General features: G+C 41.0%; 1 protein-coding gene across 3 annotated transcripts in view; it reads left to right on the top strand.

The window, feature by feature from the left end:
• The window catches only part of SNX25 (sorting nexin 25), a 53,214-nt gene that overhangs the window by 22,416 nt on the left and 4,690 nt on the right, over nucleotides 1–26,108 (top strand). For all 3 annotated transcript variants that reach the window (XR_015947871.1, XM_035111746.3, XM_088661015.1), the window contains exons 6-15: nucleotides 730–800; nucleotides 9,668–9,858; nucleotides 15,427–15,558; nucleotides 17,300–17,575; nucleotides 18,095–18,250; nucleotides 20,014–20,145; nucleotides 21,463–21,603; nucleotides 23,080–23,193; nucleotides 24,993–25,157; nucleotides 25,982–26,099. Coding sequence is in view for 2 of the 3 variants with exons in the window: in XM_035111746.3 (XP_034967637.3) it covers nucleotides 730–800; nucleotides 9,668–9,858; nucleotides 15,427–15,558; nucleotides 17,300–17,575; nucleotides 18,095–18,250; nucleotides 20,014–20,145; nucleotides 21,463–21,603; nucleotides 23,080–23,193; nucleotides 24,993–25,157; nucleotides 25,982–26,099 (1,496 nt within the window). In the remaining variant the exon portion in view is untranslated. The remainder of the gene's footprint in view (nucleotides 1–729; nucleotides 801–9,667; nucleotides 9,859–15,426; nucleotides 15,559–17,299; nucleotides 17,576–18,094; nucleotides 18,251–20,013; nucleotides 20,146–21,462; nucleotides 21,604–23,079; nucleotides 23,194–24,992; nucleotides 25,158–25,981; nucleotides 26,100–26,108) is intronic.

Raw genomic sequence — 26,108 nt, 5'->3', positions numbered from 1 at the left:
ATACATCAGCAGCTAAATACTGCAATTCACTGATATATCACAATGTGTGAAATGTATCTCGGCGGCTTCTTCTGGCTCGAGCAGTATGGGAGCTTGATCAGCTGAGGGGTGGGCAGCTTCCTATGCCCCTCAGTTGATCAACCCTCACTTCCTCTGGCTTGCATGAGCCGGGGGGGGGGGCGTCTTCCTTAAACTACTCAGTTGAGGGGCAGGAATCAAAATTGCAAGATTATAGTCTTTCTGTAAGCCACACATTTAGATAACATGAGTTCTGGTCTTAGTAATATTTTTAATCCTTTAATTATTGTATACGTGGCAACAAAAATATACTGAAAACTGCTACAGTCTGATAGCCCTGAGAGTTATAGCTATTATAATATGTTTAGGGAGGCTTTTAATGTTTTCTGTTGGAAGCCTCCCAGAGTGGCTGGGGAAACCCAGCCAGATGGGCAGGGTATAAATAAATTATTATTATTATTATTATTATTATTATTATTATTATTATTATTTTATAACTTCTGAGGGATGCCTGTTAAATTTTGGAAGTAGAGATGTCAATGTAAACATTAAACCAATCCAAAATGTCCTATCCTCTATACTGCATAAAACCAAAAACTCTGCTCAGCCCTTCCACTCCTCACTCAAAAGTATTTCCTTTCATTGTTGCTTATAGGTACTATTAGCCACGAAGCCAAAAAGATCTGATTGTATTCTTCTCCTTATAACTAGGTATCAGATTTTAGTGGAAATAGTTCAAGCAACCACTATTGGCAGCTTTCCACAATTGAAAAGGCAAAAAGGTAAGTTGCGTCTTTTTGGGAGGTGTTTAAAACTAGAAAACTTATAACTAATTATTTACATGGCTATCTGAGATTAAGAGTTTCATGCTCTACCAACTGAACTATCCCACCTGTAAGCTGAGAATACTGTTCTTACTTTGTTTATAAGGAAAGCAAACATAGTAGGGAGGCTACATTGCAAAATGCGAGGGGGGTACCACTTTGTAATACTGCATGCCCTCTTTTACCATCTTGAAATGATGTATATCATGCCAGGATATGGGCACTTTTGTTTTGATGCCAAATTTGTCTACATGCAGGTATTTGAGAGAGTCTTAGCAAAGTATTTTCATTTGATGAAAAATGAAGGCTAGCTGAAAACATGCCTCTCTTAGCCTTCAGCTTTCTACAACAACAATGGAACCACTTTCAAAACTTTCCCCGCATTCTAAATGTTGGTTGATCCATTTCAGTTTTGCTTCATATACGTCATTTTTACTTTACTGAGATGACTGTTCTTTTGTTCAAGACTGGTACATTTTACTTGCTTTTTGGTTCACTTCTCGCATCTGTCCACTTTAGTTATTTGGGGGGGGAAAGGGCAGCCTTTTATGTTGTGGGGTTTTGCCCGCTGGAAATCCATTGTGATAAACACAATGCACTGCCAATATCGGTACTGGCAAATAAATAACATAATAGAAGATTAATGAGTAATGATAAATAAATGGCATAGTGAGAATCCCAGAATAGTAAACATCATTTGAATGTTTTTGTGTGCCCTTATGTGGATTTCTGACGTGGTTCATTTTACTTCAGTTTCATTTTAAGTGCCTAATTTCCTGTTCCATTTTTGTTACATACTCTAGTTTCCTTTCTTTTGTTCCTGTTTCTAAAGGCATGCTTTCAAATAGGTTGCTTGAAATAGGTTATTTATTGCATAAAAAGCCTAATGTTGAAATAGTACTAAAGGCAAAATATAAACAGTATTTGTTGTTAACTTCCCTTTGGAAAGAGTGAGATACAGTGGTACCTCGCTAGACGAATGCCCTGCTAGATGAATTTTTCGCTAGACGAATGGGTTTTGCGATCGGAGGTTGCCTCGCAGGACGAATTTGTTTTGTGAAAAATTCATCTAGCGAATCGCGGTTTCCCATAGGAATGCATTGAAATTCAATTAATGCGTTCCTATAGGCAAAAAAATATATAAAAAATTCAATGCATTCCTATGAGATTCGCAAGACGAATTTTTCGCAAAACGAATTGACTCACAGAACAAATTTAATTCATCTTGCGAGGCACCACTGTATTGATAAATATATTCATTTACTGGAAAGACCATTTCATAAGATGCTGAGTGGAGAGGATACACAATAGGCATGAGACTTCTGTTTGTGCTGTGATTTGTAGGCTCAGACCCATGATTTCCCGGCATGGGTCCGAATGTTTTTCTTTTGTCTCGTCGCTTTCCCTGGGAAAACCCACTGTTTACTTGCAGTATCATCTTACCCAATATGTGCCCACTCAACTGCTTTGATCTGTGGAATTGGCATGGACTGTTACAAATCCCACATAATACTCAAATTTGTACTTGGAATAAATCAGTCTTTTAAGCTCTACCTATCAAGGAGGCACCCTCAATGGCTTATAACATTTGCTTAGGCAATATGTTGATGTATTTTAATCTCTTTTTACTGTACTGTTAATTTTAATTATCTTTTACAGTTGTACCTTGGAAGTCGAACAGAATCCGTTCCAGAAATCTGTTTGACTTCCAAAACGTTTGGAAACCAAAGCACAGCTTCTGATTGACTGCAGGAAGATCTTGCAGCCAATCGGAAGCTGCAGAAGCCATATCGGATGTTGGGCTTCCAAAAATAGTTTGCAAACCGGAACATTTGCTTCCTGGTTTGCGGTGTTCGGGAGCCAAAACGTTCGAGAACTAAGCTGTTCAAAAACCAAGGTATAACTGTATTTTTTTTTCATTTATTGTTTAAAGGTTTCTATTGATAACTTTAATATTTCTTGCAAACCACTTAGAGATTTTATTGCAGTTGAGCAGTATATACATTTTATTAAATAAAATAAAGAACTAGTACCCAACAAGAATCCATTTCTGCTAGCAAGCAGAAAATGCTTACACTGGGTTTATTGATTTTTAAATACATATCCAAACAGTTTGGGCTTGGACTCATGCAGACTTCCGTTTGTGCTGTGATTTGTAGGCACAGGTCCAAGCAGAGTTTGTCCCTGCCACTTTTCCTGGGAAAATGCGTTGTTTACTGCTGAATCTGAACGAACATGCCAATAGTAACACCTTGACCTTGACCCGGTAACAAATGAGCAGGGGTGTTATAAGCTCACTGTACCAGCAACTATACTGCAGCGTTCTGCACTTAACTGCAGTTTAGAGGCCAAGTGCGAGGGAAGCGCCACATAGAGTACATTGCAGTAATCCAGCCTTATAATCACCAGTGCTCAAACTACTGTGGTTAAGCTCTCCAGATCCAGGAATCAGGTTTCTAGATTTCACATTCAGGAATACAGTTATTAAAAACTCAATGGGTCTGTGCTGAGATAATAAATGGTGCCCTTGGATGATTTTAGTGTCGCTAATAACATTTTAACTACAGTCGTACTTCGGAAGTCGAATAGAATATGTTCCAGAAGTCCGTTCGATTTCCGAAATGTTTGACTTCCAAAGCGCGGCTTCTGATTGGCTGCAGGAAGCTCCGTCGGGCGTTCGGCTTCCAAAATAACGTTTGAAAACTGGAACGCTCACTTCCAGTTTTTGATCGTTTGCGAGCCGGAACATTCGACTCCCAAGGCGTTTGGGAGCAGAGGTATGACTGTACTATTACTGTACTTCATTTTTAAAAAGGGTTGTGCAAGCCAAGTTGCTGTTGCTGTTGTTGTTGTTTGGTTTGGTTTTGCTACTTGGTCCACTAGAATGTCTTTCCCATCCGAAATCCCCTCTCCCTGAGCTGCAGGTAAGAATCCCTTACCTCAAAAATGCGTCAGTGTTTCTCTCTTCATAGCGGCTTGCTAGACATTTGCAGCAAATGGCCATTAGGATGACAAGCTCACAACGGATCTCTCTCATTACGTCCTTTTTAAGTACCGCCTCAGCATGATTAGAAAGATTGCTGCTGCAAAGAACATTGAATGTGTGTCACAAAGCCTCTTCCGTGCAGCTTTTAGAATTGATTGCACATCTCCCTTCCTTCCTTGACAGAAAATGGAGCTCTCTCCAATTTCCATCATCCTGTGGAATTACTATGGGCTGCTTTGAAAATGATACTCCCTGTGTCTTCTAAAGAGTAAAAATACTTTTAAAAAAAGTTTATATAACAAACTAATAAGTTTTTTTAAAAAAGGTCTTCTCTACTTAGTTTATCTGCAGCCCAGGCACATAACATTGGCTACCAGATGCCCCAATGGTCACTTTGCCTCTCTATGTTTTATATAATGTGTTTGTTTTAGCGTTTCAAATTGCAAACCATCTTGAGTGGCTTGTAGAAAGGCGGTATGGAAATAAACTCAATAAATATTTACTTAATTTTGTGGCAGACCCTGAGGTGGTAGCTTACAGTTCTACTGTCCCATGTTCAGGGGAGTGCAGCAACGGTGAGCTGTGTATTTTTCAAACCACTACTGATTCTGTATGTAATTTTTATAGTATTTACAGTATTAATTTTTATAGTGTTCTATTTGGCTTAGAAGGAAATATGGAAGGGCGGTCTATAAATTCAATAAAATATAAAAAATAATAAGTTTCTGCAGATCAGCATTGCAGGCTGCAAATGCTTGCAGAGACTTGCTTCAAAGTAGACGTATATAGGGTTGCATTTTATTTTGAATTTTTCCAGATAGTTGTTTACCATATCCCTGATTGTCCAGTACATTGATACTAGGCAATAGTGGAGGCTGCTGAGGGTGGACCAAAGGGATATTGAATTTGTTAGGGTGTTGTTGAGCTGGAAAAGCATGCTGGAGCCACACACTCCCCCCACCTCGTTTGTTGGCTTTATCTCTGGGTCTTCAAACCACAGTTTCCCATTTGAGTCACAACTGTGCTTTAAATGTCAAGCTTATTGATCAAGATCTTGATATCTGTTTTTATTCTGTTTCTTGACTTTTCTTATGCAAAAAATCTTTATGGAATACTCATTTCTACTCAGCTGTTGTGGAAAAAGTTAGCTGTGGACTTGTGTTGGAAGAATGGGAAGGTGGCATAAGGGAAGCTGGTATTCTCAAATTTCAGCCAACCAAGTGTTTTCAAGAGAAGATCTGATGCACAGCCTTGAATTACTTGTTCTTTTACCCACTTGGTTATGGGCCAGAAAAAGATCCTTGTTAGTTGTACTTTTCAGTATGAGAATAGCCTTCACTTTCAAAATTTGGACAAATACTCCACCTGGGGTCATTTCTTCTTCAAAAGATCTTGCTCCCTCAGAGCTTAAGAGATTCAGAATCAGTAACTGTAGAAGGCTACGCAGTTTCTTCCACTTGACTGTTTCAGTATAAGTAGGTACAATTTGTACTAGCTTTTTAAGTCGATGTGAAAAAGTGCACTTCTGTGTGTACAGGAACCAATTTGTACAGCTTAATCTTTTAGGTGTGGGTGGTGAAGGAATTTCAATTTTTTTGGTATTTTGAGTAGGCATAAATATGCTACTCTTCATTTTTGCATTTATACCTATGAGAAACACATTTCTGATGGATAATAAAAAATACGAAAAATGTTGCATATATCCAGTTTTGTAAGTATACTCAGTAGAATAGGGGCTGGTTGAAATGTTTGAATCCTGTGATTAAGACATGGACTAGAATCCATGATAGCTGATGCCGTAATAAATTTGTTAGTCCTCAAAGGTGCTGCAAGATTCTTTTTTTTTAAAGTATTGTCTTCGCTTCTCTACCTATAAGTGTGTTATGATAGATAGCACTCAGGTTTTATACAAGTTTGGGGAAGACTTTCGCCCTGTAGTCAGACCAAAATGCCAGAAACTGAAAAACCCACTCTCTCAGAGTGCAGGTGGGGATGCAGAATAGTTTAGTAGTCGTTGCTAGGGAAAAATCATTTTGAAAAGCTTTCCTACCTCTCACAGACACTTATTTTATGCCTTGGGTTTTAATTTCTTGCAGATTCTCATCAGGTGCTGTTGCAGTTAACTTTTAGCTTTTCTGTCAGATATAGCAGTGCAGCTCCCAAAATGTGACTTTTTATAGTGTTCTTAAAAACCATCAAAACAAACCATGATTGACATTGGAGATGGTTGGTTGCTGTTCAAAAAAATATTTTGAGGTTTTCAGTTATATTCCGTTGTCTCATAATGATGTATTATGGCCAGAAGGTTCTATTTAGGATGCGTTGTTATGGGAAAAAACAAACCACCTTGATTCTGTCCCTTGAGGATAGATCAAAGGGGTTGAGGGGGAAAATGCTTAGGTGTTTAAATTTCAAATTATTATTTATAATGGCTCAAAAAGTATTGTATTGTAAATCATTTGGGGATGCCTCATGGGAAGCAATAGATAAATAAAAAGCAAACAATAGCTTTGAGTTCCAAACACTATGTGTGAGGGACAGGGGATACTATGGTTTGAATTTATTTTTTGCATCTTGGGCACAGTATCAAAGTTTTTCTCATTCATTCATTTTGAATGTTTGGGGAAGAAAGGCTTATAGATTGTTGTTGTTGTTTTAGCCAGTGTTGTAGGGACTTGTCCACAGTTGTCCAGGGCCTTTTCCACTTGCAGAGTTTTTTGTGATTTGGGTATTTGATTTGAATCCCGTATTTAAAGAGGGAAATCTCCAGAATAACAGGACGCCTCCACTTTAATGGGGAAGGCAGGCTGGTGTGATTCCACATTTGTGAACAAGCCATAGAACTGGGAAGGCCTAGGCTCAAATCTTGAATATAAAGTTAACTGGCTGATCTTGGGCCAGTTATTTTCTGTAACCAGCCTTACAGGTTGTTGTGAGTCTGCGCCAGGCAGAATAACATGAGAACTGTGTGCGCCACATAACCTGTCCTGGACCCCCTAAACTAGACTGTTGTCTCAGATTAAGTTGCTACTGTATTTGACATCTGTATGTGAACTGCCACCTTCGCCTTCACCTCAGGCAGCAAAATGTCTTGGCGAGAGAGAGATGAACCATGTATGCTCCCTTGGTTTTCGAACAGCTTAGTTCTCAAACATTTTGGCTCCCGAACGTTCCAGACCTGGAAGTGACTGTTCCGGTTTGCGAACTATTTTTGGAAGCCGAACATCTGACGGGGCTTCCGCGGCTTCCGGTTGGCGGCAGGAGCTTCCTGCAGCCAATCGGAAGCCCGCACCTTGGTTTCCAAACCGTTTTGGAAGTCGAACGGACTTCTGGAACGGATTCCATTCGACTTCCAAGGTACCACTGTATTTGTAACTTGTATCTCATGGACTTGAAGTTGGTAGCAGTCATTTTGCGAGAAGCACCTCTTGTGTGCCCGAAAAGAGCTCCTAATGTGCGTAAAGTACCTGAAGCATATAAAGGAGGCTAATTAATGCATCACTTACTATTCTGTAATTAGTGCTTTGCATTAGTTTGCTTTTTATTATGGCAGATGTGTTTCCGCAAATGCATGTTGTTGTTGTTGTTGTTGTTGTTGTTGTTGTTGTTCTGGTTGTGATCAGGCATTTATATTCTTTTGCTAATTTTGTAATCTCTTTCTTGTAGTTAAGAGAGGGTCTATTTAAATATCTTCAATTAATATTCTGTTCTGTTACTGAGCTAAATGGAGCAAAATGAGCCTTGAGAACCATGTTAGGCTCCCTGAAGGAAACACCTTTTTTCTTTTATCTTAAAACACATGTGTCACTGGTTGTTCTGAAAGTTTATCTGCATATTTTTAGACATTTGTATAAACAAAGTTTATCTGCATATTTTTAGACATTTGTATAAAATGTAGGACAAAGAGACCCCCTGAATTTTGCCTCGAAGAACAATTAAAACCTGCTCAAATGTTTTCCTGGTTGATCAGAACTGTTGTATTATAAAACAGTATAACTCTCCCATCCCCAAGTTCATGGCTGCCAGAACTGATCTGAATGTTTGAGGCAAGTTTACATCCAGCAAGACCAATAATAGTTGGCAAACTTATAATTCATAGTGTTGTTACCTAGGTTAAATTTGATTACATTATACAGTGGTACCTTCGTTCTCGAACGTAATCCGTTCTGGAAGTCCGTTTAACTTCTGAAACGTTCAAAAACCAAGGCACGGCTTCCAATTGGTGCAGGCGCCCCAGAAACAATAGCCAACAGCTGCATCGGAAGTTCAGCTTCTGAAAAACATTCAAAAACCGGAACACTTACTTCTGGGTTTTTGGCAAGCTGTTCGAGAACCAAGGTTCCACTGTAATTAAGAAAGCTATCTATGAGATCTTGGAATATTCCTGTTAAGGAGGGGTTATTTTAATAATTTTAGATTCCAGCAAGTACCCTCATCAGTTCGGGGTGGTTGCTGTAGAAACATCACTTACAATTAAACATGCTTTTTTGTGTGTACAGGATATCCTTCACGATTGATTTCGGTGTTTCATATACAAGGAAGCAAGAGTGCACCCCCCCCTTGACTCCTTCCTTATTTTCACCTAAGATTTACAAACAACTGATCTTTTGAAAATTGCTAACTATGAAGAGATCAGTGATTATATATGGATGTACATTTAATTGGTTTTGTTTTGAAGATGCCTCTCTGACCTCACTGTTGGTGTCAAGATCCAGAGGCCTACCCCTTATGTTGAATAATAACACCTGGACACAGCATATTAGGTTAAATGGGCAAATTTAGGCCACAACTGTATTGGTGACAGAATGAGAGTGGTATTGGCTTAGGCATTGGAATTGAACCGACTATATCTGACTCCTGCCTGCCATGCAGGTAGTCCAGTAAGGGTCAACCACCAATAGGAGGAGCTCCGTTGATTTACATCAACTAAGAGCTTCCCCAGGGTCCCCGATGGGGTTGTGGCATGGCCCTAGCCCCTACCCGGGCTTCAGACAAGATCCACACCCTCAGATCCCTTTAATGGAATACCCTTAAAAATGGAGGGGTAGGTGATGGCCACACCTCCCCTCCCCCGAACCAGGTTTTACCAAGGCGTAACTGCCAAACCTTACAAAAGTTGTGATGGTTGCTACGAGGTGGGCAAAAACCAAATGGCCAGTGCCAATTTGCCAGGTCCCCTCAACAGGCGACCAACCGAGGTCCATACCAAGGCCAATATGTCGAACGCTTGAAAAGAGGGTGGGAGGGGGGCGTGACGTGGCCAGGGTCTCCCTGATGACGCGGGGGCTTAGCCCTGTCCCCGCTGTTTGTGGGAGGCCACATGGCCTGTCCGCAACACCGCCTCACCTGGAAATGGAGCGGCCTTAACAATTCTCCTCCCACAACATCTGATGAAGTCGACTAAAGCCTAGAAAACCTTATGCTGTACTATGTTCGTTAATTTTTAAGGTGCCACAAGACTCTTAGATGTTTCAAGGGTGAAAATAATAATAATAAAGCTAACTTGTAAACTGTTTATGAACAATAATACATTTCTAAGATGATAAAAAGTGTTGTGGACCAATAAATTTATTAGTCAGCTTGTATAATTTGTATCTCTGTTAGCTGTTTGTGGCATAAAGGAAAGAAAGGAAAAGCTGCTTTTGTGAACTGTAATAACCTTGGCACTAGGAGACAATCCTTACTTTTACCACAAGTTCTGAATACCATGGCAAGTGTAGACTTTTTTTTTTTAAGCCGAGACTGCTATATGAGTGCGTTCTTCAAAATTCATTATATGTTGACATGCTAACCTTTTTAAGTTCAAAAAGTTAAAATTTTAAAAAATTGTTTTTGATAGAGAGTAAAGGTAAAGAGACGGCTGCAATGAAAGCTGACCACCTGAGAGCCCGGAACATGAAGAGGTATATTAACCAGCTAACTGTAGCAAAAAAGCAGTGCGAAAAGCGGATACGGCTTCTGGGAGGTCCTGATTATGACCAGCAAGAAGATGGCATCTTTGACGATAGTGATGGCCCACAGAACCAGAAGGTACGCATGCTGGCTCTCTGTGTGTTTGTTTGTTTGTTTGCGCTCTCTCTCTCTCTCTCTCTGGGTGGAGTTGATCCAGCTTCCTCTGTATCATGTTATAGGATCTGATTGGAAGTAAATGCAGGCAAACTGGAGGAGTCTCAGTACTGCAGCAGCTATCTGTTTGCACGAAGGGAAGGTTGTGGCTTTTGTAAACAATGCAGAGATTTCTCTCCCCCCCCTAAACATTCTATACTTATTATCTTGCACTTCCTTTGGAAAGTTCAAAATATCTTATGTGAGCCTGCTGTCAGGGACATTGGACTTTTGCTTGCTGTTGACCCTTGCTCCTTAAAGTGGGAGCACGGAGGTCTTCGTTGCAGTGCTACCCCTCGAAGCCCAGTGTAACTGTGCAGGGATTTGTCCTCATCACATTAAATTTATAGAGACTCTGACCTTGGCAGTACTTCTATTTCTGCTTCCCAAGGCTAAGCACAAGGTCAGGAGATTCCCCAGGCATTGTCAAAGTTTGGAAGAATAGAGAGAAACTTCCAGACACCACACTGAATATGGAAAGCCGTGTGGTGTCTCACTTATTCTAAAGCTCAGCACGAGATCCAGAAGATGGCCTTTTTCTGTGTTACTCAAGTTGCAAACAAGGGTGCAAGTCCCTAAATGCTTATACTCAGCCAGAATTATACTTTTCATGTGGCTATTTCTGTATGGTATTCTCCCCCCCCCCCGTGTTTTAGTGGAAACCTTTTGGAAATTGTCAATTTCTTTGGAAAGCCTTACGACAGGCCAGAACGGCCCTTTTTCTTATATAAATTGAACTATATTGAAATGTAGTACATATTTTTAGTGGCTTACTTAGTCAGTTTGTCAAATATTTTGTCACGACATATATGTGAATCATATATTTGGGCACCCGGTTGGCATCGGGAAGAAACTCCACATTTCATAATACAATAAAACAATTTATATGTTCCAGCTGTGCTTTGGCAGACTATTTGAGCAGCGAAGGTTGTCCTATGCTGACTTCACAGGTAACAATAAGGACACTACCCCAGTCAACACAAATTGTCGTGCTTCCGGGTAAATGTGGACACGATTGGACCACATGGCTGCAATTCCGTGTGCATGCATTTAGAATTAATTCTCCTTGGATTCAGTGGGACTAATTCTAGGTAAACTTACACAGGACCAAGACTGAAAGGTTCCTTATCTCAACTCTCAACTCCTCCTGAGATGCAGCAGAGTTAAAGGGCACCTGTTGAATTTTCATCCCTGAGTTTGAAGCTGCTTGACTTTAAAAAGCTTAAAGGGACACACCATAGCTGTGGACTAGCTCTAAAATTAGATCTTCTAGTTCATAGCCAATCACGTGACAGGATTCTTGCCTGTGTCCCAGCATAGCTGTCTGCTTTCAGTTTATTGCAGGGCACCAAGGGTACTGGGAATTTCCAAGACCTTGTGAGAACATTTCAGCCTTGTTCAAGGACTGTACAAATTTCACATGCTTGGAAGAGAAGGCATTTTAAAAACTGTATCTATGTTGACTGCAGTTCTAAGCATCTTACTTGGATGCAGCTTCACTGACAACAGTGGGTCTTGTTTCTGAGTAAATGCAATTAGGGTCGTGCAAAAATTTGGTAAAACTGGCACGGATGCTTGCAGCCAAAGCAATAAAAACCACAGCTTCTTCTACCATGATAATGATACATCTAATTCGTTTTTTAATTCCCTTCTTACTTTAAAGCAAATCAATCTGTGAAGAAATATTTGCAAACAAGTACCACTCCTGACAGTACTGAATTAATAAAGTACAACGAGAGCGTCAGTGATTGCATTGCGATAATATTTCAGACTTAGTTGTGTTTTTGCTTTTATTACCCTGTGGCATTTTTTTATATGCCCTTGGATTGGGCTCCCCCCTCCCTTGGGGATTTAGAAGCATCTAAATAGGTTTAGAGGGAATGAGCTATTTAAACAAGCGGATGAAATAAATAGTGGCTGAATTTAGTTTTAAGATGGTTAGCAGTAAGAATCACTGGAGGGAGAGTGGCCTTCTACTTCCTTCCATTTAAAGGGGGGGGGGAGAAATTCTGTCAAATCTGTTTGCATGCTATGCATAACAAGTTCCTCTTCAAAGAGTCCAGTTTGCAGAGACGTTGACATTTTTAAGAGTAGATTGAAGGTATAGAGAAAAGGGGAAGGGCAAGAAGAGTCAAGTAGATGTTCTGGATTGGCCAGATTACAGGGGTCAGCAAACTTTTTCAGCAGGGGGCCGGTCCACTGTCCCTCAGACCTTGTGGGGGGCCGGACTATATTTTTGGAAAAAAATATGAACAAATTCCTATGCCCCACAAATAACCCAGAGATGCATTTTAAATAAAAGGACACATTCTACTCATGTAAAAACATGCTGATTCCTCGACCGTCCGCGAGCGATTGGGCCAGATCCGGCCCCCGGGCCAGAACAAGATTTTTAACCCCTCTTGTTCCATTTTAGCTTTGGAGAGTCAGACATTGCCAAACATTTCCATGCCTTTTCAGTACCCTGCAAGTCTGAGAACAGGTTGTCGGGCTTCTTCAAGGCTAGGTTCAATGAGGTAGGGTACATTTTGTTATGAATTCCCCACCCACCAGGTACAACGTGTCCCCCTTGTGGTGGCTTGGGGCTGTGCAAAGGGAGTCTAAAATGTTTGTGGTGGGACCTCTGGTGCACACAAGTGACACCCGTTTCCCACTGTGCACCTTTTGTGCATAGAGAAGAAGGCCTGGCCAGGAAGAATTGGGTACATAAGTGCCCAGAGCAAGATTTTAACAGTTTTGTGGGAGAGAGAAGACCCAGGAAACGTGCAGCGACTAAAATCCCGCTCCTGCTGTGTCCAAAATACAATGGCTACGTTACTTTCTGGGGTTTCGTTTATATCTCTCATAACCTCTGTTTTAAAGTAGCGGCACTGGTTGCCAGCTTGTTTCCAGGGCTAATTCAAGGTGCTTACGTTAATGTTTGAAGCCCTAAATGACTCAGGTGCTAAATTTTGGAAAGACCATATGCTTCCCTACAGACCCTCTCAGGTGCTAAGATCAGCAGAGGGGGCTAACTTGGTAGTATCATTGCATTCAGAAGTTCATGGTGGTGGCCTGCATGAGGACATTCTCTGTGGCAGCCCCTAAGTTGTGGAACTCCTTCCCCACGGAGGGTTATCTGGCACCTTCACTATTGAATGGCACTTCTCATTGAATGCTCTCTTTACCCTGGCCTCTAAAACATAACCCTGAGATGTATACTTTAAGGATGCATCCTATTTTTGTGATAGCAAGTTGTTTAAAACTGGTTTTAATGTCGTGTTTTTAAATTGTGGCAACCCTCCTTGGGATCTTAGGGTGCAGGGTAGGTAAATAAATAAATTATTATTATTATTATTATTATTATTATTATTATTATTATTATTATTATTTATTATAGGACACCCCTGCAGGGCTCCCCTTCTACTAACAAGGTGGCGCTCTTGCACGCAGTTTCTGCAGCTGCAGTTCCACATTCGTTGTTGCTGGCTAAAAATCAACCAGCATCTCCCAGCCAAATCTTACCAGCTACCTGACAGCATCGCTGTTCACAGGAAGGAGGAGTTCATTTTTTTAATCAACACTGAAGCTATAGCTGATTCGGGTAGTGAAATGAACAGGAACAACCATATTTTTCTGAGGTCTTTCAGGAAATACTTTGAGCCTCCAAAATAGATGTATTTTTTCATGCTGAACATTTTGCTTGCCCTTCCAGCCACTAGATTTTGGTTACAGATAGCAAATCAGCAGGCATATAACTGTGCTGATAAGGAACACTTTAGAACATTTATTTCCCTCCACTCCAGTTAAGTTGCTTCTTGAGTTCTTGGTTAGAGGATGTTGGATCTCAAGGTCCATTGTTTCTGTATTGTAACAATTGCAACACAGCAGCGGATTCCAGTGTCTCATTTGCTGCTCAGCATGAAGCTATATGAGCTAGTGCTTAAGCTGCTAATGCTCTAGTTTCAGACATGTTTGCTGGGAGCAAGTCCTGTCTATTTATTTGGGACTTATTCAAAGGTAAGCACGCCTAAGATTGTCCTGCTGGCGGTTTTGCACATAACTGCTACGGCTCCAGATTACAAAACTAAAGGTGAGGTGAGGTGAGGAAAAGCTCTTCAACCAGGAAATTGTATAGATTAGAAGTGGAGTTGGGGGCTACCCTTGCATATGGAGCCATTAGTGACATGGAAGAGAATGGAAGAAACTTTGCACACACTTCGGGGCTCTACTATATGGAGGAGTTCTCCAAAATTCATAGAACTTCTGGATTGGGTGAATAAGTTGATATTTCTGAAGATACACAAAGGAAAATTAATATACTGTAGTGTGTTCCTTCATTCCTTGTGTGTGATCAGGCAGGGCATTGTCTTAGCAGTTGTGTCATGAACACTCATAAAAGTTGTCTTTAAGGCTGTGAAACATACCGTACCTTCGCACCATTTTTAAAAAAGTTATCAGCAGAATACTATATCTGCTTCTTTGGAATAAACAATTGCTTATTATGTTTTAACAATTTGGTTGCCTATCTCAGCATTTCTCAACCGCTGTTCCATGGCACACTAGTGTGCCGCGAGACGCTGGCTGGTGTGCCGCGACGTGCGGCAACGAGAAGGGCGATTTGCATTGTCACGTGCCTGGCGGCCGCAATTACACAACACTGACCCACCGGAAAGCAATATTTCTCCTCCTCTTTTCCAAAGCTCAGTGCAAACGAGCCTGGCGGCCGCCAATATACATCACTAGCCCGCCGGAAAGCAATATTTGGCAAGTGTTTCTTACAGTCATAATTATAATATAGGGTGGCACAGAGTTAATTTTTTTAACTTTTTTAATGGTGGTGTGCCTCGTGATTTTTTTCACAGAACAAGTGTGCCGTGGCCCAAAAAAGGTTGAGAAACACTGGCCTATCTAGAGAGCTGTGTGGTGAGCTGCTGAGTTATCCCCCCCAATTTCTGGATACGATTCCTTATTGCTCGACACTTTTCTTTGGAACTGGGAGAAATTCAAAACTGGTGTTTGTCCCAGCCCTTTGAAAGAGTTTGAAATGGTTTAAAACGGAGGTGCTCAGAAATACTTTTTTTAAAAGAAAGAAAGTTTTGTGCAGTTATGTATCAACTCCTTCCAGGGACCATATAGAGAAGGATAGGATATAAATGTAATTAATAAATAATAAATTAAAACTGCTTCCAACACAGTACAAGGAGCTGCTGCTGCTGAGCCTAGTATACACGAACACATTCTTGCATGTGCTAAGAGGGGCCCTTGTGGAGATTGCACTGATGATCTCTGCATCCATGAAACATTTTTAATGTCTCCTGAGATTTTTATCAGAGTGCTGGGAAAATGGTAAGGTGCAAAAAACAATGAATCCAGAATCTTGGATTATCTCTGCTGATCATTCCAGCCTTAATCCACTTTGTTGATAATAAGTGCGCTTAATGAGGTTTGCAACCCATGAACTAGATTAGTTAATTGAAATAATGTCATTAATTGTCCCCCTCCCCCTTCCAGATTCTTCAATTTGAGGATATTTTGTGCAACCCATCCTACAGAGAGCACTTCCGAATATACATGGAAAGAGTGGATAAGAGATCATTGATCAGCTATTGGGAATCTGTGGAATACTTGAAGAATGCTAACAAGGTACAAAGTAGATAAACATATGCCATACCTTGTTATTGTAAATATATATCTTTTATTGTAAAGCAGTGTTGTATCAAAAGTTGGCATTGGCTTTAGTATTTAGATTGCATATAAACTGCTGCTAGATATTTTATCAGTCCAGTCAGTTGTGCTGGTGTGGCAAAAATCAGGCCAAATTTAAAAATCAATTCCCTATTCCCTGAAATGAGTAAAGAAAATGGACTGTTCGGAAACATAAACAGTTAACACTTAATCTTTCAGATCACTGGTATTTTTTTAATAATGTTTTTAGTGTTCACATGCAGAAGAATTAATTTTAAGGCAGAGCCAAATCAACCATTTTATTAGCAGTGAAATAATTTACAGTAATAAGGGACCCAGGTGGCGCTGTGGTTAAACCACTGAGCCTAGGGCTTGCTGATCAGAAGGTCGGTGGTTCGAATCCCTGTGACGGGGTGAGCTCCCGTTGCTTGGTCCCAGCTCCTGCCAACCTAGCAGTTCGAAAGCACGTCAAAATGCAAGTAGATAAATAGGAACCGCTACAGCGGGAAGGTAAACAGCGTTTCCATGTGCTGCTCTGGTTTGCCAGAAGCGGCTTTGTCATGCTGGCCACATGACCTGGAAGCTGTACGCCGGCTCCCTCGGCCAATAATGCGAGATGAGCGCGCAACCGCCGAGTCGGTCACGACTGGACCTAATGGTCAGGGGTCCCTTTACCTTTACCTTTACCTAATTTACAGTAAAAATGTAACTACAAGACTCGGGTCTGCCTCAAAGTTTTGAACAAGCCGTCTAATGTACTAGCTGTTGAGTCATGTGCAGAGTGCCCATTCCACGCGCCAGCAGTTTGTGCAAATGGAAAACCTAGAATGGGGTTGTCAAAAGAAAAACACCAGACAGTTTTCGTAGGGTCAGTTCCTTTACTGACAGGTAGTCTTAGGTATAATGCCATTCCTCGGTTTAGAAGTTACAGTTGTAGCATAGAGTAATCAGTTACAGTAAGCATAGAGTAATCAGTTACAGTTGTAGCATAGAGTTGTCTGAACAGACCAGTTCTCAGCTAAAGTAATAAAAGGGCTTTCCAGCAACATGTCCTCCGTGCAGCATTCCAACACAGATTAGGTTCGAGCCAAGCGGTGGGGGCCCAGACTTGCTACAGACGCAAGAGCATTTATACAGTACTGTACTTTATTTTGTGCTTAGTCATTCTCTTACTCTCTCACAAGTTTGCTGACTCACACTTTACTAGCTGCAGGTGCAGGACAAGCACGTCTGACTCAACCTTTTATTGCCCTTTTTCGCTGCATGCGTAAAACTCTTATCCAATAACACAACTATGTTCTTTCTTGAAGGTTTGAGCAAGCGGTCTAGTGTACTAGCTGTAATCTCTCAGTGATTGAAGGGTTTCTGGAGCTTGAAGGCCTTTTGCTGCTGCTTGCCCTCCCAGTGTTCAAGGAATACAAACAAATGGGGTAGGGTGGGGTGGGGGAGTCTGCTGCTGTGATCTCCCTACCATGTGTTGCTGAGGATTAGCAATATGAGAAGGAATAAAGGAAAACCTGCATGGGGTGTGATCCTTCTTGCTTTCTGTTTGAGTATGTTGTACTCTGGATTATGATTGAGACAAACCAAGGGTCATTCTTCAGAGAACTGAATAGGATAAACAAATATATATATTTAAATGCATGGTTCTTGATTATGATGTATGCATCTCTTCACATTGGTTTTTCTTCCTCCTTAGGCTGAAATACCTCAACTTGTGAGTCAAATCTATCAGGATTTCTTTGTAGAAGGCAGAGAGATTACTGTGGAAAAGTCACTGTATAAAGAGATACAGCAGAGCCTTGTAGGCAACAAAGGCATTGAGGTGTTTTACAAAATCCAGGCTGATGTTTATGAAACACTGAAGGACAGGTATTACCCATCGTTCCTTGTCAGCGATTTGTATGAGAGGTTGATCAAGAAGGAAGAAGAGAGGAGTACTGTTCAGATGACATCCGACGACAAAGATGAAGTGGTGAGTGATGCCTACAGATGCACTGTTAGTTGCCATGGAAGATAAACTGGGTAAAAAACTAGAATATTTGATGGCATCATAATATTGGGGGACATGGATTATAAGCACTGGTGGATCAGTCTTAGTCTATCATTGTTTCCAACAGTGGCCAGGCAGCAGTAGCTCTTCCTACTGTTGCCCCAACAACTGGGTGTGTGAAGTCTCTGAACCTGGAGCTTCCATTTAATTACTGTAGCTAAGAGTAATTGCTAGACACGTCTTCCACCAAGCCCCTTCTATGGCAGCATTCATGGACCTTTTCCCACGTCATTTTAACTTTCATAACAACCATGGTGTAATTTAGGCTGTGAGATAAAGGCTGGCTCAAGGTTAACCTGTGAGCTTCGTGATTTCATTCTAGTTGGCACAGTTATTTACTTCTGCTTATTAGACCATGTGTGTTAAACCAGGTAGTCAAGTTAATGGATTATATTTTAACATATAGTGATCACTGTTGGCCACCCATACTTTCTCATCTAGAACCAAGTTTGTGAAGACGTTATTGATGAAGGAAGCTCTGGAATTAATGAGCAGGCCAGTTATGCTGCAAATAAGCTACGCCAATTAAATGACAGACTTGAATATAAGAGACAAGCTCTAAATTCTCTCTGCAGTTCACCAAAACCTGACAAAAAGGTATGTGGCTTTGTTATTTATATGCATTATAGTGGCAGACTGTGTTTCAGAGTAGTCATGTAGATAGACTCTAGAGAGCTTTCACTTCAAAAATAAATGGGAAGGTGCTGTTTTCCAGGCTTCTCATTAGCCACTGATTGTTCTTCAAAGGCATTGATATACAATTTTTAATATTGTTTCCTTCTCAGCACCCTGAAAATCTGACCTTAGCAATTTATGAGGGTCTATGGACCTTTTTGATGGCATATTATCGAACCTGCATTCCTGCCTGCATCTCTGGTTCTGCGCCAGTGCTTGCTCTTTGGTTTGGTAAATGAGACACAAAATGATATCAAGTCCTAGATGTTAGCATGGAAGGTCCTACCATGTGGGTTGATTGCAATTTCACAGGGGAATATTATTCGGTGCTTTGGAGCTGTGTTGAGAAAAGTTGCCACATGGAGTTAATCTGACATATTTACTGGTGTAACAGTAAGAACTGCTTTTTGTGCAGATACGAGCAATCAAGGGGAAATCAAACCCCTTTAATTTTTACAATACTTGGCAACCGTTCATTGACAACAACAAGAGGACCATGTTCACAACCTGCCTTTGACACATGGCAATCTGTGGAGAGTTCTACTAAACTAGCAACTGGTATAAGACGTTGTCAAATGACCCTGAAAGTTTTTGGTTTTTTTAAAAAAATTTTTTGTTGTTTTATTGTTGTTACCATAAACAATGGAAAATCAATAAAAACATTTTTTTTAGTAAGAACTTCCTTTTATGGGAGTTGCTTATGTTGGTAGTTGGTTACTTATGTATTTTTTGATCAAGTATAAGCCTCTTCTATTCCATTTCACTTTTCCTGCTCACATGATTCAATAAAATCAACCACAGTACCAGCCCAGCACTTTTAGATCCTTCAGTGCATCCTTGGCCTTCATACATTAACGCCAAAAGCATCAAAAGCAATGTTGCTGCGATATAACAACTAAGACATGGCTAAGCCAGATTCCTGGGTCCATGCATCTTTTGTGATGCATTCATCTGAAGTCATGCAATTGCCACTTGGCCTTTGTTACAGTTTTACAGATAAACACAATATTCTGTGTGTACCCATAAAATAGTGTGTAGCATAACCATACTTTTTAAGGTCCAAAGATTCCAAAACCTCTTTTCAATCTAGTTCTGCATCACGATGTTGGACCTCTCTGCATAGATTATCTATTAGTTTGCTGAATGTACATTTTCCCCAGCTGTCTGACAGCCTACTGTTCTCCCCCCCCCCAAAAAAAAAAATCTAAGTGAATTAGTGCTGGACAATATCTTAAGTATTTTTATTTTTTTAAGTTCACAGTATCTTTTAAAGACTTCTGTAGTGATTTCCCCCTTCCCCCTATCTTTCATGAACTCGGCACTAAATCTTCATTTATCATTATGTTTCAGGGCTTAATTTACTTTTCATTTCTGAACTATACGTGACCTTAAGCAAATTATGCATGACCTTTTAAGCAGTACTGCTATATCAAGTCAGAGTCATTTAGATGGGGAATCGTTTTGGGAGCTTTTACTAAATTCCTTGCCTCTTTCCCTTTCACTCCCTGACAATTTTTTATTTCTCTTCCTTATTGCTACACATTTTAATCTGTTTCCTCCAGTACATGCACCAGAGTGATCTGTTGCAATAGTTGCATAGATTTTCTTTTTTAAAAAAAGAAGAAGAAGAAAGAAAGAAATATGATAACCGGTAATAACAAGTGGCTTTCCGCCCTCCTTGGCAGATTGTTTCTAAACTGAAGGATGAAATCACTCTGATGGAGCGAGAACACGGTGACCTTCAATTGCACATTGAAAGAACAGATTGGTGGTGTGAGAATTTTGGCATGTGGAAAGCCTTCATAAATTCCAGCGAAGTATGGATTTTTCCTTTTATTTAATTATATATATATATATGTGGAACCTTTCTGTCCAAAGTTTACATGAGCACTTTCCCCCCTCTGTTGTCCAAAAAACAATTACTGACACATTTCCCTTTACTCCCCACTAAGAATATTTTGGAAGTAGAGGTCAAATAGAATAGACATGTAGAAATGTGGCTTTCTTAATGCATATAGATCATATGGAAAGATCCACTTTTGCATGCTTTTAATGGCTGGCCCCACGGGGACCCAGGGGGCTCTGTGGGTTAAACCACTGAGCCTAGGGCTTGCTGATCAGAAGGTTGGCGGTTCGAATCCCTGCGATGGGGTGAGCTCCCGTTGCTTGGTCCCAGCTCCTGCCAACCTAGCAGTTCGAAAGCACATCAAAATGCAAGTAGATAAATAGGAACCGCTACAGCGGGAAGGTAAACGGCGTTTCCATGTGCTGCTCTGGTTTGCCAGAAGCGGCTTTTTCATGCTGGCCACATGACCTGGAAGCTATACGCCGGCTCCTTCAGCCAATAATGCGAGATGAGCGCGCAACCCCAGAGTCGGTCACGACTGGACCTAATGGTCAGGGGTCCCTTTACCTTTACCTTTACTTTTCACTTTGGTAGATGATGCAGGTTAAAAGGAGGCAATATTCATCTTGAGGTGTTGATGACATGGTTGGAAGCTGGTGAAAGTTCACAAGGCTGCTTTTCTAGTGCTTCTTGTGATCACAGTAAAGACAGCTGACTGCAGGACAAGTATGGATGACAAGCAATGTCCTACAAGGATCCACCTTGACTGCATTCCTGTTCAATGTGTATATCAGAGATGGGAAACATGTGACCTTGCAGATCATTAACTTGCAAGTCCCACCACCCTCATCAACTATGGACATTGAATGACTAGGTATGGGTGAAATTGGAAGTCCAGCAGCAGGTCACCCGCTCCGCATCCCTGGTGTGTATGAATCCACTTTGTGCAATTGAGTGACCTGCAAAATGCTCGCTTTGCTTCTCGAATTGATCAAAGCCAGTATTTTGCGATTGGGAGCATCTTGTACCATGTTCTGTATAATATGTCTCATCCACCCTAATCTGGAATCTGTGATCAAATATGAGACTTTATATCTTAAGGCTTTCTCTCAGGCCCTGAAACAAAGTTTGTTACAGAACCATTCACATGTAACAGTGAGAATGTGCTCTTAGAATAATTGTGTAAAACTGTGTAGGTGTGCATGCATATCCTTTTCCAGTATGAATAATAATAATAATAAAATAATAATAATAATAATGGTATTAATAATTCCTTTCTCTGTTTTAGGTCATAGAAGAAAATGGTGAACAAGTGCCCTGTTACTCTGTCATGGTGAGTTTACAAGAGATTGGCAGCGTTGAAGCTAAGGAATGGACGGTACTCCGAAAGCTCAGCGAGTTTCAAAGCCTACATAGGAAACTCAGTGAGGTATGTAGAATATATGGAAGTTGCTCTTGCTTAGTTTTAATATTCTGTATGGCCAACTTCTGTATCCTCTGTCCTCCGTATTGTAGGGAAGGAGCCAGATATGTCTGTTGACAAAAAACAACAACCCCCTACCAGGCAGTCAGACTGCATAATAGTGGGGTAGGAGAGCTTTGGGGGGGGGGTCGCAGTTGGCAACCAATGCACCCCTTGGGTTTCAGGTGTGGATAAGTCTAAAAAGACTGGGACACAAATTTTGATTCCTAGCCGCTATGGTGGCTCATTTACCAGAAGTAATGTATTTCAGAAGTAATAACTCTGAAAGTGTATACTCGATTCTGACCACACTAAGCCTCCTAGAGCAAAATATATATCAGGAGGCTTAGTTTGGTCAGAATCAAGTTGGGGGTTGTCTTCATTAGCTCCTGCAGTTCATAACCTACCACTTCTCCACCGATCATAAGCCTTTTTTGTTCCCTTTCCTTCCCCCTTTTCTGCTGTTGTGGGACAAATAGTTGGGCTGTTCTATTTTTGCGCTCTTGGTGTTTTGTCTCCCTTCTGTTCACCACATTTACTGATTCTTATCAACAACATTTTTTCTGTTCAGGGAACCTGGCAATTTTCTCTTTGTTGTGTTTTTGCTGCTGGTACTTTCAAGGGGAGTATTCCAACCACAGGATGCCTTCCATGTGTTTATTATTTATTCACTAAATTCATATCCCACCCTTCCTCCCAAAGGAGCCCACAGCAGCACCAAACACCATTATGTTCTTTTAAATCTGGTTTTGTTAGAGCATATTCCACACTCTATATTCTCAACATCCTAGAAGAGTGTGAGCTTATATGCCGTATCTAAATCTTTTCATCCTGTGTTTATGTTAGTCTTCAAGAGTTTGGAGAGTTGGCTTAAGCACCTCAAGAGTCAAAGAGGCATACCATGCAAGGCATACTATGTGTGCTTGTGAGTTGAGTGACAGCACCCAGTGGTAGGAAGGCATCATGACATGTTAAGCTGACACTGAAAGGCAAATGTGAACATAGGCTTTGTTCCATCTTTTCATATACACTTAAAGTAAATTATTTTCACAATAGCTCATTCTTTTTCCTTCCAACTATTTGTTGGTTCATTCTTATTTTGCCATTTGTATTCTGGCTGTATGAAGCCTTTACAGCTTTCTTCTACTTGCTTAATTGCACTGATCTGACCCTTTTATAACCTATTATACTCTGCACTTTTTGCAAGAAATGAACCTTAAGCTGGCATTGGCTTATTTCTGCAGCCTAGTACTGCACTTACAGCTACTCTTTTTGATTAATTGATGGAAGAGTTCCTGCAGGCGATCAAGGGTACAGGCAGAGGAGCTGAAAACTAGTTCTTCCCTTTATGACTAAATAGAACAGGACAAAAATAAAGACAGTGTGTGAATTAAAATGGAGAAATAATTGTGATTTGCTTTCTTTCCCGGTCCTCCCACCTAGTGCTTCCCATCGTTAAAAAAAGCTCAGTTGCCTTCACTCAGCAAACTGCCCTTTAAATCAGTAGACCAGAAATTTATGGAGAAGTCAAAGAACCAGTTAAATAACTTCTTACAGGTAAGATATCAAAGAAGCAGCAATCACAGTATATATATACCTGTTTTATTTTACTAACTCAGAATAGTGCGTTGTCCTTTTTTGCATGGGCTTTGGAGTAAGGAATTCAATTTCTTGATTGCATATTCTCACATTTCCCCCCAATGTTTATTGGCCTTTTCACATACTGCAATCCAAATCCAGAGCGAGCTGAATTTGAAGTCTATTCATTTCAATTGGGCGTTACTTACAACTAATTTAGGTCCTGTTGATGTTGATGTGACTTTAGTATGACCAACTAGCTCTGGATTTAGGCCTATGCTATTTAAATGTATAACTCAAGGTATTTTAAGTACAAACCTGAGCATATAGTAAGGTATGATGCATATGTTTGGATCTGTTTAAATGAGCAACTTGGGTTTACATATGTTTAGCATATCAAAGAAGTACACTTGTCAGGTACACAGAACTGGCTGGTGGTGTCAAACATGGCTTTTCTAGCATACAGCCCAATGTAGTGAACAACTCTTGACACTTATTCTGGTTGGCTGTGCCTGTAGCCAATAACACTTCCTACTTTTCTGTTACATTCTCTGGAACAAATTAGGTACTCTTCTCAGTTGGGCTCCACATCACCCACTTCACCTTTTGATGGATTCTGAGGTGTTTCAGAATCCTGCCACATTCTTGTGTCTTACTCATACCATCAGCCATGACCAGACTTCATGAATCAACCCTTTTATGCAACCCCAAATAGTGATGCAGCTGAAAATTTTCTATAGGTTGCTCTGCTGAGCAGTTCGTTGAAGTTCCAAAACTGCTGTTAAAAGCAGTCAAGGGGCTCCACGCTTAGAGGAAATCCTTTTAGAGTTCTCTTGGCCCTATAGCCCCTCCCCCAATGCTTGTTGTTGTTGTTTAGTTTTTTAGTCGTGTCCGACTCTTCGTGACCCCATGGACCATAGCACGCCAGGCACTCCTGTCTTGCACTGCCTCCCACAGTTTGGTCAAACTCATGTTCGTAGCTTCGAGAACACTGTCCAACCATCTCGTCCTCTGTCGTCCCCTTCTCCTAGTGCCCTCAATCTTTCCCAACATTAGGGTCTTTTCCAGGGAGTCTTCTCTTCTCATGAGGTGGCCAAAGTATTGGAGCCTCAGCTTCACGATTTGTCCTTCCAGTGAGCACTCAGGGCTGATTTCCTTAAGAATGGATAGGTTTGATCTTCTTGCGGTCCATGGGACTCTCAAGAGTCTCCTCCAGCACCATAATTCAAAAGCATCAATTCCAGTGCTTAAGTAACTCTTATTCAGGATCAAATAATACTATGTAAAACATCTCATATTAATTTTTTTTAAGTATTGTTGAGGGAGGGATGGGATTTGCTTTATTTGGTGGCCCCCAATTGAGAGAGAGGGGTGTGCAGCCTGCACAACTACCCTTCTACCCATGCCATTGACATGCAGACACTGGGAGAAGTCCAGTTAGCTACTGACCGCACTGGTGGCAAGGCCTACAAATTGTCCCTTAGCAACTCTCTGAGGCTGTTGTTAGGTAGGTCCACTTCGCACTTGGACGGCACTAGTGTTAAAAGCATAAACAGGATGCTTCCTTGGTGCTGCTTTCAATTAACATACTTGCCAGGAATGTGCCTAAGAGCTACTGAAGTGTATTGATTCCAGAAGCCACTGCTGATTTTGTAAACCCTTAAGACTGGCTGACATCGGCAGTGCTGATTAGCACTCCTTGCCCTCATGCAGTCTTCATCTGCTCTGCTTAAAAAAGAGAGAAAATTACAATTGTGGTGGCTTTTCTTTTTCCACAGAAATTGCTTTCTGATGAAAGGCTCTGTCAGAGTGAAGCACTTTATGCCTTTTTAAGCCCTTCTCCAGAACACCTCAAGGTTATCGATGTACAGGGAAAGAAAACTTCTTTTTCACTCGCTTCTTTTTTGGAGAGGCTTCCCGGTGATTTCTTTTCTCATCAAGAGGTGAGTGGGTAAAGAGCAATATTTATGGTAGATGAGCACCCAGGATAAATAGGAAGCATCTCAGATGGAACTATCTGCAGAATTAATTTAAATGCATGAAATAATGGAAAGGATATTAAAGCGCTCTGCCAATTGTAATGCAAGTTGCCAATGAATGTTTGTGCCAGCTCCACATTGCACTGGCGCCAACTGTTCAAGCTCCATTGAAAGCTATTGTCAAATCCATTGCGGCTTGTGCCCAGGTACACAAATCTTGGTGATTGAAGCATGTACAACGGCATCCATGAGACCCAAGTCTAAGTCATGCCCTTCCCCAGTTTAAGAATCCTGGGCAGCAAAGCCTAGGCAGTATTCTAGAAAGCTTCTGTCAATATAGAAGCACCATTGGTCTTAACAAATCAAGGTGGCACCTTCTGCTCAACCTTTACTACCATGGCTTTCCTCACTAATTCATTGGCAAGAAAGAGTAAGAGATAATGGACTATGGGAGTAAAGATTTGGCATTAGGATAAAACAAGTGGGCAGCCTTTGAATGGCTACAAGGTGTAGATCTGGATCTGAAAGCTGGTTTATATATGCAGGGGCATTACATAGTACAGTATCTTCTTACTTGAACGTATAATTTGAAATAATTTGTGATGGCTGTCTCAGGCATATAAATTATTGCTGGAGGTACAGACTTGGACTTGATGAGCACAGTGTGGGGACCTCCATCATTAGGCAGAGGGAGCAGCCTCAGATTGCTATCTTAGACGGAGAGCAAAAATGGCTGCCATAACTTTTGGAACCACCTCTGCCACCCTGTGCTTGTTTGGTTTGTCCAGGAGGAGGCTGAAGATGACGACGACCTGTCTGACTATGGAGAAGATGTGGATGGGAAACGGGATGCCCTGGCTGAGCCTTGCTTCATGCTGATAGGAGAGATTTTTGAGCTGCGAGGAAGTAAGCAGT

Source organism: Zootoca vivipara, chromosome Z1, assembly GCF_965207765.1.
Source record: "Zootoca vivipara chromosome Z1, rZooViv2.hap1.1, whole genome shotgun sequence".
NCBI lineage: Eukaryota > Metazoa > Chordata > Lepidosauria > Squamata > Lacertidae > Zootoca > Zootoca vivipara.
The sequence above is the reverse complement of the archived record's forward strand: the minus strand, read 5'-3'. Positions and strand labels throughout refer to the sequence as shown.